The 13,444-nt window shown below is 43.2% G+C and overlaps 1 protein-coding gene across 4 annotated transcripts in view; it reads right to left on the bottom strand.

Moving 5' to 3' along the window:
- The window catches only part of MARCHF7 (membrane associated ring-CH-type finger 7), a 29,811-nt gene extending 16,823 nt beyond the window's left edge, over nucleotides 1-12,988 (bottom strand). For 2 of the 4 annotated variants that reach the window (XM_075829343.1, XM_075829344.1), the window contains exons 1-2: nucleotides 12,813-12,988; nucleotides 1,746-1,912 (exon numbers count right to left, since the gene is read on the bottom strand). In XM_075829343.1, the coding sequence (XP_075685458.1) occupies nucleotides 1,746-1,904 (159 nt within the window). In that variant the 5' untranslated portion in view covers nucleotides 1,905-1,912; nucleotides 12,813-12,988. Of the gene's footprint in view, nucleotides 1-1,745; nucleotides 1,913-7,408; nucleotides 7,483-12,812 lie in introns of those variants that run through there. The other 2 variants (XM_075829341.1, XM_075829342.1) reach the window with 2 other exon arrangements.
- Between the last annotated feature and the right edge of the window lie 456 nt (nucleotides 12,989-13,444).

Here is a 13,444-nt window from a genome sequence, read left to right as displayed (position 1 = left end):
TAATATGGAAGACAAGACATTCCTGTATAAGGCCATGTAAAAAAGGTCTAGAAAGCTAAAACATTAGGTCACCTGCAGTAATGTAAATACGCAGAATTCAGACCAGGATTTGTGAACCGACCATGGATTTTTGCCATTTAAAAGGATACATGAAGTAGCAAATGTTCTGCCTCCATATATATTGCAGAATAATTCATTTTGTATTGTAGACCACTCCAGGGCAATTTGACTTTAGTGGCCAGGTAATAAGCACCTTCATATACATGAATAGAATTGCCTTAAACATTAGGTGCCAGTAGCACATTTCTAGAAATTTTTAGCTACCTGGCTCAATGCACCTGAGCATACAGTATTTTCATATATTTTTGCTTTTCAAACAAACCAATGCACGTAAGCACAGAAGAAATGTAATCAAGGGTTAAAAGGTTGGAATAAAAAAAAACATTCTAACAAGACTTACCTTGTCTGTCACGCAGAAGATATGAGGTTTGATCCAGATATTGATTATATGACATGAATTGGTATCTTTCAGTACAGCGGTCGGTTTTTAAATGTTCCACACTGACGGAGAAACCAATTCATCCTTTGGAGGGCCATAAACTTAGGGCTGTATTACAGTACCAAGTCGAAAGAGTCGCAGTTTCAAATACCTGACCTGTTTTTCCAAGAACACAATAAGAGAAACCAATCCTGTGTGTATTCTTGCTTCAAGAGATAAGTCAACAAAAAGGACTAGAACTAACAAAACTTTTCTGGCAAGTTTGTCAAAGTGTCAAGTAAAAAGGATTTAGATAAAAAAAAAAAAAAAAAAAAAAGAAGCACAGCAGGAGAGAGGAAATAAATACATTTTTGATCAGCTGGGCCCTTTGACTCTGATCGGCGCGAGAGGTGGGGGTTATAGGTATATAGGCCACAGAATATCTGCAAACTGCATAAGGTTGATCATAGCCGAAGGGGTACAGTGCTCAGCACTTCTGAACCTTAAAGGGGTTTTCCCATCGGAGACATATGACATATCCACAGCATATGTCATAAATGTCAGATTGGTGCAGGTCTCAGAGGTGAGACACGCATCCATCTCTAGAACGGGCCCCCTAAACCCTGTTCTAGCATTTTCTGCTCACGCCGACTCCCAGCCACTTCCTGACTACATGGTCGGGAGTTACAGAAACAGCGTAGTTCAGCGAGTTATGCTGTTTTTGTAACTCCTATAGTAGTGGACGGCAGTTACGGAAGCAGTGTAGCATGCGAGCTATGCGGTTTCCGTAATGACCATTCAGTTCTATGGGGCTTACGGAAACAGCGTAGCTCAGCGGGCTACGCCGTTTTCACCTTCATGGTCAGAAGTCAGCCGGAACGCAAAGAGGTAGAATGGGGTTTATGGGCCCCATTCTAGAGAAACTGTGGATAGGTCATAATAGTCCCTCTTGGGAAAACCCCTTTAATTACAGAAAACGGAAGAGGACAGCACCAACACCCCCACCGGTCAAAACTTTTGACACGTGAGAAATTATAAAACAGTAAGTAACTTCTAAAGGAAAGCCAGGTCATATTAGCCTGGCAAATGCAACAAGAGCACTACCATAAATAGTAGATGAGCAGCGATATATTGCCTCGTGGTAATGCAGTCACTTGTCTAGGGCATCTGTGATTCTCAAGTATTCATAATGAAATTAAACAAGAACAGCTCTGTAGATAGTGTAGAAATGTGTTATCAGCAGTACTAAATATTAACGTCAATTTACCTGAAAGTCAGAGTCATGTCTCAGTGAGCTGTCTCTCACACGATAGGTTTCATTATGGCCGCCTAATCTGCCAGTTCTCAGCATTCGAGCACTTATGGGAGAAGAAGGGGAAGGCTGAACAGTTATCCGCCGGGGCAATCTTGATGGCTTGGGTTCCATTTCTGTGCCTAAAAAAAAAAATAAAAAAAATAATATATATAAAAAAAGTTTCCTACTGGTACCCTGCAGCTGCAGCTGTTAAACTATGATAATTATTACATTGATAAAGATCAGTGATTCTAGGGATTAGAAATGCTACCAACATACAGATGCAGCAGAGCTTTCATTTTGCACAACTCATGTTACAATAACTCATGTGGCTTTACATAGGACTACAGGTAAACCTATTACATTCTATTTACTCCATAATTGTGACCCACTAACACAACCCCATAAAATTACACGGATACATTTGTATGCCAATCCCTGCAGTATTTGCTTTAAAGAAGTTTCCTCATCGTAGACATTGGTATGTTGCTAAGCGTGCCAAAAGCTAGAATTCAGCAATATAAGGTGCTAGAAAAGCCTGTGATGCCTAGTCTGAAGGATGTCTCCGATCACCTTTTTTTCTAACACCACTGCCGTTTCATTCTAGTGATCGGTGGGTGTCATTGCTCCGACCAGCACCAATCAGCCATTGTCAGCATATCCCAACAACGATACAACCGCTATACTAAAAATAAAGTAAGTCCCACCATAGACCTTTATGGCAGAACAGGAGGGCGTCATACGGCTGGGACCCCCACAATTTAAAGACAAATAGGAGGCCATGCTCTCCTTTATTCTATATGGGAGACACAGAAACTGTGGTGTGAGATCCTTGTCCTGCCTGAAATGTTTTTACGAACAGGAAAAGCTCTTTATGCCTCTGAGACAGAGTGGATGCGCTACAGATTTTTGGTTTAGTTTCGCAATGAAAAATTCTCAAAATGTACAGTACAATACTTGTGGATGGGGATTTTCCAAAACCCCAAACACACGTGGCAGTAAAGGTCTATGTGGAAATCAGGGCACAATTCAGACTTTCAAGTTTGCAGCATGCCCATTGTGTTGGGTGAAAATCCACAGCATTTCCGCTTCACAATGCACATGGTGAAATCCGAAACAAACTTCTGCAGATTTTTGTGTTCATTCACAGCAGAATTTTCCCACCACCACCTCGGAACATGGCCTTAAAGTGGTATTCCCATCTCGGAATTAACCTTCACTCCAGGGAAGTCGCTGGCTTTAGACTTGTGTTTGTTCCTCTCTGTGGTGGGCAGTGCCCAATCTGATTGACAGTTCAGGACAGCGGCGATAGGTTGAGGTCATTGCACTGCTGCTCTGAACATGTGCGAACTCCTGATGTAGTTTTAAGTCTATACAGCAGCATAGACTACGTGCGATGTGCAGAACTATTGAACGGCTTCAGGGCTAGTGAGCAAGATGGGGATCCAGGCTTGAGAGAATATTGTTTTTTATTTTTATAAAGTGTATTTAGGAAACATAACATTTTAGCTGTCATAGTACACTGGATTAACAAAAACAACAACCCTTTAACATTAGCTATCAACTTCCAATTGTCACTACAGCTTCCTTCCAATGCACTCCTGCATTATTTTGACCTACTTTCTATACCCAGATAGGTAACATCCTAGTACCAGTGGTAACACCTTAGGAGAAAGTCTGGAGTTCGTGAATTAGCCGGAGAGCATGCGTCTTCTCAAAGTATGAATATATTTAAAGTATATACCTGAACCACACATGCTAACTTCCAAGTGCTAAAGTTAGAAGACCTAGGCCATTTTATCTAGGACATTGGGAGCAAAACAGATACTGAGAAGGCTGTGTCAGTTTCAGGTTGCTCTGTACGGAGAACATTGCATCAGCCCTCGCAGGTTCCACTCGCCGGTCAAGTGTTGATCAGCGCAGCAAGCTGCAGGGCTGGACTCTACTAGGGGAAAGGGTCATGACGTATATTATTCAGCCTCATAGCAGTCGTGAGGATTAGATTAGTTCACAAAAAAAAATGCTACTATAAAAATCAACCTCAAAGTTGTTGTTTTTTTAACTTATTTCCTGTACCAACAACATATTCCACAGCGCTGAACATAGATTGTAATGACTCTAGGGATGTCGCGATACCAGAATTTGGACTTCGATACCGATACTTCGTTTAGTATTGCGATTTCGATACTTTGCCAACAGTGATAAAAAAATAAAAAAAAGTTCTTCCATTTTGTTGTGAGGCGCGAGGTGTGATGAGGAATTTTGAATGGGCCTCATTAATAGTAATTAACCCCATCATGTTTCTCAGTCATAATGGGTTAATATGTAAGGTACATGATGGGGTTAATTACTATTAATGTGAGGCACATAGAGGTTAAATTCATCACACCTCGTGCCCCACAATAAGTGATAGAAAGCAGTTTTGTTTTTACAGCGTACACATCATAAATGACGCAAAAAATTTTTTGTGCGGGTTATTACGGCCGCGCCAATAGCGAATGTGTATATTTTATGTATTGAGACTTATTTGAATGTTTATTGTAAAAAAAGGTGTATGGATTTTTTATTTTTATTTAACATTACTATGTTTTTACTTTAGTTTTTAAACTTTAATGTACTGGCATAGATCTATATTACAGTACATTATAGTACACAGGCAGTTGTTAGGACATACCCAAGTATGCCCTAACAGGAAATATGGTAGGACAGCCCTGGACAATGGACCCTGGGCTGTCTGCCCATATATGGTATGTCCCTCAATCGCGTCACAGGAATTCCCTGTGACGCAATCCAAAGGGCATCCCCCTTCTCATTTTCCCCTGAATGCTGCAGTCAGCTGTGATCGCAGCATTCAGGGGAATAACAGCGGAGATGAGGTTTCTCTGATCTCCGCCAGCAGGGCTGCGGCTGTGTAATACAGCCATTGCCCCGCTCCTGACAGGAAGTGCGCGGTCAGCATGAGGTGATGCGGCCGGCGCTGCACTAATGAGCGGCGGTTCAGGCACTGAAGATAGAACACGGGGGGTGTTTTGTAGTGCTCCCGCCATGTTGTCTTCAGTGCCGCTGCTCACTAGTGCAGCGCTGGCCACATCGCATCATCCTGACCCCACGCACTTGTTATCAGGACTCAGGAGCACGGCAATTGCTGTATTATACAGCCGCAGCCCCGCGCTCATATATTCATGTGTTACAATACTGAGCTGTGCGGCCGCACAGCTAAGTAACAAAATAACGGTATCAAACCGTTTGGGGATGCAGAGTATCAAAACAGTATAGAAGTTTCGATGCATCCCTAAATGACTCAGATCAATCCTTGATCCAATGTCCTCATCTTCGACACCCACAGGGGCCAATTTCTGAAAAAGCCACTTACCCTATGGCCTTTTGTACACCGCAGTTCCTGTGTGGCAAACTCATACTGTACAGTAGGGCGGGCCCATACATTTTTTTTATTTTTATGGGTGCTGAATTAAAGTTCTGTATTATGGCCGAGTGCAAAAAGCCCATCAGTAAGTTTTTGGATTGTGGGAAATCAATGATCTAGGATATATTCACAATTCAATGGTCGTTGCGTTATATACCTTGCTAAATGCCCTTCTACTTACCATAGCTTTAGTTAGGCAACATTAAAAGGGGTGGTCCAACAAAACACGTATCACCTATCCACAGGATAGGGGATACATGTGTGATTGCTGGGAGTCCAGCCACTGGGACTTCCATCGATCGAGAACTGGAAGTCCCCCAAAGTGCTCCATGAGAGGCTTGGGACTTCTGGGGTCTGTGTCCAGCAGCTTCATAAAAATTAATGGCTTGCCGGTCACCATGCCCACAAGCGCAATCAGCCCTCCATTCATTAAGCTGCTGGACAGAGACCCCAGTAGTCCCATGGAGCACTTGGTAGGACTTTCAGTCCCCCGTTCATATTGATGGGGGTCCCAGCGGTCAGACCCCCATCGATCACACTCCTGTATCGCCTATCCACAGGACATGTTTTTTGTGGGACAACCACTTTAGGGTAGTTTTGTTGTCATGATAGATATCAAAAGTTTGGATCAGGGGGGGTCCAAATGAGGAGACCCCTACCATTGTTGAAACAAAGGTGCAGAAACGCTCAGCTGAGCGATTTGCACCTTAGGGAGTACTGATCACAGCCTATCACACTGAAGACTGCTCTCATAGTACATATACAAGTTTGTCTTAAGCATTACCGATATCAGTGCTTCTGCACCTTCGTTTCAGCAACAGAGGGGGTCTCCGCACCGACACAAACTATTGATAAGTCTACGACATATCAAAAGTTTGAAGTGCAGTCACTCTTTAAACCTTTTCTGTCCCTCGTCCCTATCGCACATACTGCCTTGAAACCCCAATTTTTACATACTTTAGAGAAACCAACTACTGTAGAATTTTAATCAGACTCAAAAAGGAGAATGAAAAAAATATATATAATAATAGATGTAGACTCCCCAGTAACAATTCTACACTGTACTAAGGAAAGTAATATAGGACGTTAACTCAAATCTGTCCAACTACCATCCTGAAAGGCTAGGCCATAATATTACTGCCACTTGCTTAGAGCCACTAATATGCAAGTAGTGGCCATCATGACAGGCCTTTTTTAGTCAGGATTTTTAGTCAATAATACCTCTAGCCGTTATCAGACTTTCATGGCACATCTGTACAAGGAATCTAGGTAGCGAGAAAGATTGGATTTCTGTTTTGCTTATATCGTAAGATCTATGGGCGCTTGCAGAGATTCCTGCGATTGGACAGGTTGGATTTCTATCAGTTCAGTGTGATCATTCAGTACTAGCAGGGTCTGGCAGCTACTGAACCAGACCACCACCACCAGGGAAATTAAAGGTGTCCAGGATTAGAAAAACATGGCTGCTGTCCTCAAAAAACAATCACAACAGTCCATGTGTTGTGTCTGGTATTGCGGGTCAGCACCACCGAATTGACTGGGGCTGAGTTGTAATACCACCCACAACCTGTGGACAGGAGTGGTGCCGTTTTTGGAAGACAACCATGTTTTTCTAATCCAGGACAACCCCTTCAAGCATTTACACAGTGAACATACCATCTGCTCTAGGAATGAAGAACTAAAACCCAGGTACCCCATTTGAGGGTTTTCTGAACTGGACAACCCCTTTAATGAGAGGTGTTTTAGTAGTGCTAATTTAAAACATCAAAAACCAATCATCTATTAAGAACTCAAAGGACAAGAAGTTAGACTATAATCACGTCTCATGACTTGGGAAAAATATGCAGCACAAAAACAGGCAATTTTAAACAAAAATGCAAATCCTGTCCAGTATTCTAAAAGTCCTTGCTGCACGGAGCCCAGGCAATATAAGAGCTTTACACTTGCATCACGTAAGCACTTCTGTAAAAGCAAGCCGCAGTAAAACATGAGCGTTCCTGTTACCGGGCCCCAATGCTGTATTTCCTGTTGAGGCAGTAACACAACACTTAATCTAAGAAGAGTTACGTTTTCTCAGGTCACAAGATAACAAAAACAAGTTACTTTGATATTTCTTGTACAAAAAACATCTACATTCTTACAATCAAGTTCACGCCTGTGCCCTTGGAGCCCAGCTAGCCCCCCACAGAGCCTGCAATGTTTAGGAAATTACCAGTATAAAGTCCCAGAGCAGATTTCTTCCTGAGCGTCTTGTTGGAGCAGGGTGACAGGATTGTCAGGAATGGGGCGGTGAGTTAAATATAAACAGCTTCCCAGTATGAGCAGGCGCACGGCTTCCTGTAGTCCGGGTAGGGACAGGCGCGCTCTCTGCCTCTGGACATTTGATCTCTCACACCAGAAGCCTCAGCATGAGAACAAACAGCTCATTCTCCTCCCTCAGACTACATAAGTATGTTACAATCGGACTCAAGCATTACTGGCCTTAACGTGGTATAAACCTGCAGTCGCCCCCTTGTATGTGATATCATTAAATGGGTATAATTTAACCCCTTAGTGACAGCCTATATTAGGTCTTAATGACCAAGCTATTTTTTTACATTGTCGCATTCAAAAGAGTTAGGGCCTGTTCACATCACCGTTCGCTTTCCGTTCCGGGGTTCCGTCGGGTGAACCCCGCAACGGTAAGTGAAACCACAGCTTCCGTTTCAGTCACCATTGATATCAATGGTGACGGAAACAACGCTAATGGTTTCCGTTAGTCACCAATCCATCAGGTTTCCGGTTTTCCGACGGCATCAATAGCGCAGTCGACTCAGCTATTGATTCAGTCGTTAAAACGGAAACCTGCCCGAATGGTGATGAACGGAAACTATTAGCGATGTTTTAAATGACAGGTTACATCGTAATCTCGCGAGATTACGCTTGCCTTGCTGTAAATCTCACACAGACGCTACAGAAATGGCAGGATTGTGAATAGACATCACGTCCTGGCTGGAGGTAATGTATATTCACTGTCAGGACACTTGAGTAATGTTATAGTGTGTTTATGTAGCTGCACATAGCGAGTAGAGTAAAACACGCCCAGTTGTCAATTAAGAAAGTCATTAGCATAAAGCGAAAATAGGTCATAACGATAGTTTTTCCAAATAAAAACACTGCCGTAATCTACATTACAGTGCCGATCAGATTATGTAGGAGATAGGGCAGTTATAATGTGGTGACAGAGCCTCTTTGACTATGTTCACACAGAGTTTTTTTGCAGACAGAATTTCTGCCTCAAAATTAGCTTTCTCTGCCTCCCATTGAAGTCAATGGGGGCGTAGAGGCGTAAACATGTGAAGATAAAAGGGACATGCCCTATCTCGCGGGGCGGTAAACCGCTCGCGGGAGAAAACCACCCCCGCCTCCTATTGAAATAAATGAGGCATTTTCGGCCGTTATTTGGCACGTTTCCTGCATCAAAAAACTCTGTCAACTCCCCCATAGGCGGGATTCACACAGCGTTTTGCTACATTTTTCGTGGCTTTTTTTTCATGGTTTTAAGTGCAGCCAGATGTTACATTAAAGTCTCTAGTAAAACACCACACACAACCGCGTTTTGGTTTGTGGTATTTTGAGGCAATTTTTCCCCAAACGCAGCATGTTTTTTTCAGGAGTTTTTCCCATAGGCAAAAAGGGCATGTACAAAATCACAAAAAAAAAACAAAACACTACATTACATTTGAAAAAAGCTAGCGATTTTTAGATGCAATTTACAAAAATACATTTTCTGTGCGTGAAGGAGCCCTAAAGGAGTTTTCCTATCTTATTTATGGCATATCCACAAGGTATAACAGGAATATGTAATAGATCTGGGTCCCACACCTACCTTTCGAACATTAATCCCCGACTACCGCCCTACCACGTTCCTCTCCTGCTGCTTTCCGGGCAGTCTGACGAGGTGGTTGGGAGCGCAGTAACAGCAGAGCTCGCTGTGCTACACGGTTTCCGTAACTCCTATAGAAGTGAATGGGAGTTTCAGGAATTATGTAGCGTAGCGAGTGGTTTCTGTAGCTCCAGATTAACAACCTGCATAGCTCTCGTGTTTCGGTACTAAAATCGACCACCTTGTCAGACAGTGGCCAGGGAACAGCACAAGGTAGGATGAGTCATTCCACCCCATTCTAAAAATATGTGCGGGACCCCTATCCAACATTTATATGCATATCCTGTCTACTACACTATTCCATCCCTTAAATCAGGCTAGGTCTCAGTCAGGCTAATGGAGCCCTTTGGACATGTTTCGCACATATATTGGGAGCTTTCCCGACACACACGCTAGATGGACTTTACAAATTAGATTGCCTCTTTTGGCATTTGTTTTCTCATGTGATGAAGCTGCCCATTCCTCTCGGGAAAAAAAAGCCTCCAGATCCTGTGAATTCGTTGGTTGTCTCGCATGAACTGCATTTTTGAGTTCTCCCCAGAGAAGCTCAATGCTATTCAGGTCAAGAGCCTGATTACCCCCTCCAGAACCATAACTTTTTTTTGGCAGCGACTGAAGGGTCGACTTGGCCTGGTTTCAGATCATGGTCATGTTGGAAAGTCCAAATTCTCCAATAATATTTCCTGATAAGATACTGCATTCATCCTACCATCAAATTTTACAAAATTTCCTGTACCGCTGTAGCTCACCCCCTAAAAACAGTAGAGAAACTTCTATGCTTCGTTGTAGGGATGCGGTGCTTCTTTTCATAGGAGTTACGACCTATTTTAGATTTATGCTAATGACTTTCTTAAAAGACAACTGGGCATTTTTATCTTTTGACCAAGTGGGCGTTGTACAGGAGTGTATGACGCTGACCAATCAGCGTCATACACTTCTCTCCATTCATGTACTCAGCACAGTGATCTTGCAATATCACACTGTGCTGTCACTCCCACATTAACTTTTCCGAAGTGTCTTGAGTGAGACATCGCTTCCAGCCAGGACGCGATGTCTATTCACAATACCGACACTTGGGTAACGTTTGTGTGGGACCTAATGACAGCAAGCGTGATCTCGATGTGCTGTGTGAGTAAGTCACACACAAACGTTACGTTAGTGTTAGGATTGTGAATAGACATCCCGTCCTGGCTGGAGGTGATGTCTAATCACTGGCAGGACACTTCAGTAAAGTTAATGTGGGTGTATGTGACAGCACAGAGTGATCTTGCAAGTACATGAAAGGAGAGAAGTGTATGACACCGATTGGTCAGCATTATACACTCCTCTGTACAACGCCCACTTGGTCAAAAGGTAAAACGCTCAGTTGTCTATTAAGAAAGTCATTAGCATAAATCTAAAATAGGTCATACCTTGGTCAAAAATTTATAGTTTTTCTAAATAAAAAACATTGTTATCTACATTACAGCCACATTATATAGGAGATAGGGCACTTATAATCTGGTGACAGAGCCTCTTTAAATTTTAGTCTCGTTACTCAAATTTTGTTCCTGAGGCTTTCGGCATATTGTAAGAGGGCCATTTAGTTTGTGCCCTTTTTTTCTGACAACTATTCCATGCTTTTTTTTTTTAGTATCTCCTTATTGCAGATTCTTGTGGGTTTCTAATGGCATCTAAACTAATTTTTCGGGCCGTCATATTTGAAAACATCCTGGGTGTTCCTGACCGTAGCTTCGTATTCACAGAACCCTTAATTATCCCCTTCATCAGAGTTTGAACAGAATTTGGCATTTTTCAATATTTGGATATCTTTTTTTTTTATCCATTTCCTGATTTATAAAGTCACGCTACTTTTGCCCAGAGATCCTTTGCTTTTTCCCTTTGCTCCAGTAACTAGCAAAGTCAGTGCAGCCTGGATGAAACGCAGGCTGGGGGCGGACCTATTGGGGATTTAATAAAGGGTGGGAATTAGGCTGCAGAGACAAGTGAAAGGCATGATGGGATATGTAGTTCTGAGGTGCCCAAGTGTCGCCTTCAAACCAGAAGAGAGCGTTATATGGGGGTTATTTACTGCTACTAAAATGTGTTTATTAGGTAGAGAAGGAGGTATTAACACTAGGGAAACATTTCAGATGTGTTTGGGAAGTTGTTGGGTTTTTTTTTTTGTTAGTGGCCATCGGACAACCCCTTTAAGTACGAATTTTACCTGTGGAATCTGTGCTTTTGATGCAGATTTTCCACATTAAATTTCTCAACGTGTGTATGTCGCCTTAACGGCTGCACGGTATTGCAGGGAAAATTGCTGACCTGCAAAATGGCGCAGCCATTAACAAACAGACCCCGATGGCTGCACCATTTTGCCAGGTAGCAGCAATTTTCCCTGTAACACCACGCAACCATCAAAATCATTTCGACAACCATGCCGGCACGGTTTCCAAGTTAATGCCTTAGATCGCTGTCCCGATCCCCCACCCCCATATGTACACTCAGTAAAGCGTGCACGGGTTCTGTCAGCGGCTTCTCTCCTTACGAAAAAAAAAAAAAGGGATGGAGAATGCCGAAATCCTACAGCTCAATCCTTCTCGCCCCCGATTTCTGCCGTCAGTAGAGGCCGGGACACTCATACACATCAGACTGTCCCACCGAAATCAAAATTTTGGCCAACATTTATCGAACATGTATGGCCACCTTTAGGGTGCCCGTACAAGTAGCAGCTGCACCGCACGCAGTTTTACGATGCGGTTTTAGGCTGAGCAGCTTGCACGGGTAATACACTAAAAGCACGCGCTTTACCTGTACAAGAGCTACACAGCGACTACGCGTACGGACACCCTTATTAGGGTATAATATACGGGTACACGCAATTCTGCAATAAGTCGCCGCACCTGGCCAACATTCTTAAATGAACAAACTTTTGCAGGACCACGCATTTTTAAAAAAAAAACTGTAAATGCTAATAAAGTCTGCCAGACGTACATAAACTTATGAGCACGACGGTTCACCACAACCAGCAGGTCGATAAATACGGGTCCTCGAGTCGCCCTTTCCTGTCAAGTTGTGTAAAATTTGTCTTTGGGGGACAACCAACACGGCCACCATTACAGGAAGTTACTGTAATCTGCCAAATGACATAAACATGGCTAAAAACTGCGTGACAACGCCCAGTGGGCTCTATAAAGACAGCCATATTGACTGTCACCCAGCTTTCCCAGGAGTAGATAACACATCTGAACGTAAATTCCTGTAAGGACTGTAGGAAAGTTGTGTATAGGCGGCCATGTTGTTAGCCGGAATTCTAACAAAGTAAGAAACAGACCAGAATTATTTCGCAACTTGACAGGAAAGGGACGACTTTTATTAAGCGTTTTTTGTCAGTGATTTTTTATTTTATAAGTAAATGATCCGAAAATGACATTACGACATTGTAACAACCCCCCTCCGAGAGAAGAGTGGAGTAGTCCACGCCACGGCAAGAGCCCGAGCTGGCTTTCACCAAATGGAGGGGGAAGGGGAGGGATACTCAGGTCGATCCACACTCCTTCGCCTGAGCTGTCACCATGAGGTAAAAGTCAGCCCTAGAGAAGACACAGAAATGCACAAACACGACATTAATCTGGCAGGAATCCCGCCCTTAAACTACCAGCAGCCGAACATACTCCCCAATATTCCCAGACCAACATATCTCACCCACCTCGGCCCGTCCTGAAGAAAAAAATAATATGGCGTCTTCGTTTTATTGTGTACGGGCCCCTACACGCCGGTCAGCTGACTCCTTCTCGGTTTCTCACCGCCTTCTTCTCACCACACGTCGTGACATCCTGCTACATCCGGGCACCAAACGCCTCCTTCGCCATGTTTGTTACTGGCAAATGCCCGGAAATGAGAAGTGAAGTCATACGTTACCTCTCCCTCCCTGAATTGTAAGTGCAGTGGAAATATATGTAAGGTCTAATCCTCAGAGATGTAATGTCAGAGATACAAACAGCCATATCCTGTAAGGGGAACAAGCATCTGACAGGATTTTGTTTCCCAATAAGATAATCAGTGTCATGGCTATCTGAAAGCCGCTTATCCCGTATCTGTATTGAAATAACGTATATGTTCGGCTAAGATTATTGTAGTTGCAGCCATGGAAACGCACGGCGTCCTCAAATATGGTACAAAATGCAGTCGCAATGTCACAGCTGCCACAAATCACCATTTATGCGCCATAAAATACAATGTCGGGCCTAAAGCTGACCATAGACATGTGATAACTGTCAGCCAAAACTGTCTAACTGCTTTACCGGATTGTCGGCCATTAAATGGTTTTCACTGGATGCC

This window comes from Rhinoderma darwinii, chromosome 6, assembly GCF_050947455.1.
Source record: "Rhinoderma darwinii isolate aRhiDar2 chromosome 6, aRhiDar2.hap1, whole genome shotgun sequence".
In the NCBI taxonomy this organism is placed as follows: Eukaryota; Metazoa; Chordata; class Amphibia; order Anura; family Rhinodermatidae; genus Rhinoderma; species Rhinoderma darwinii.
Note: the sequence above shows the minus strand (reverse complement) of the source record. Positions and strands in the feature narration are given on the sequence as shown.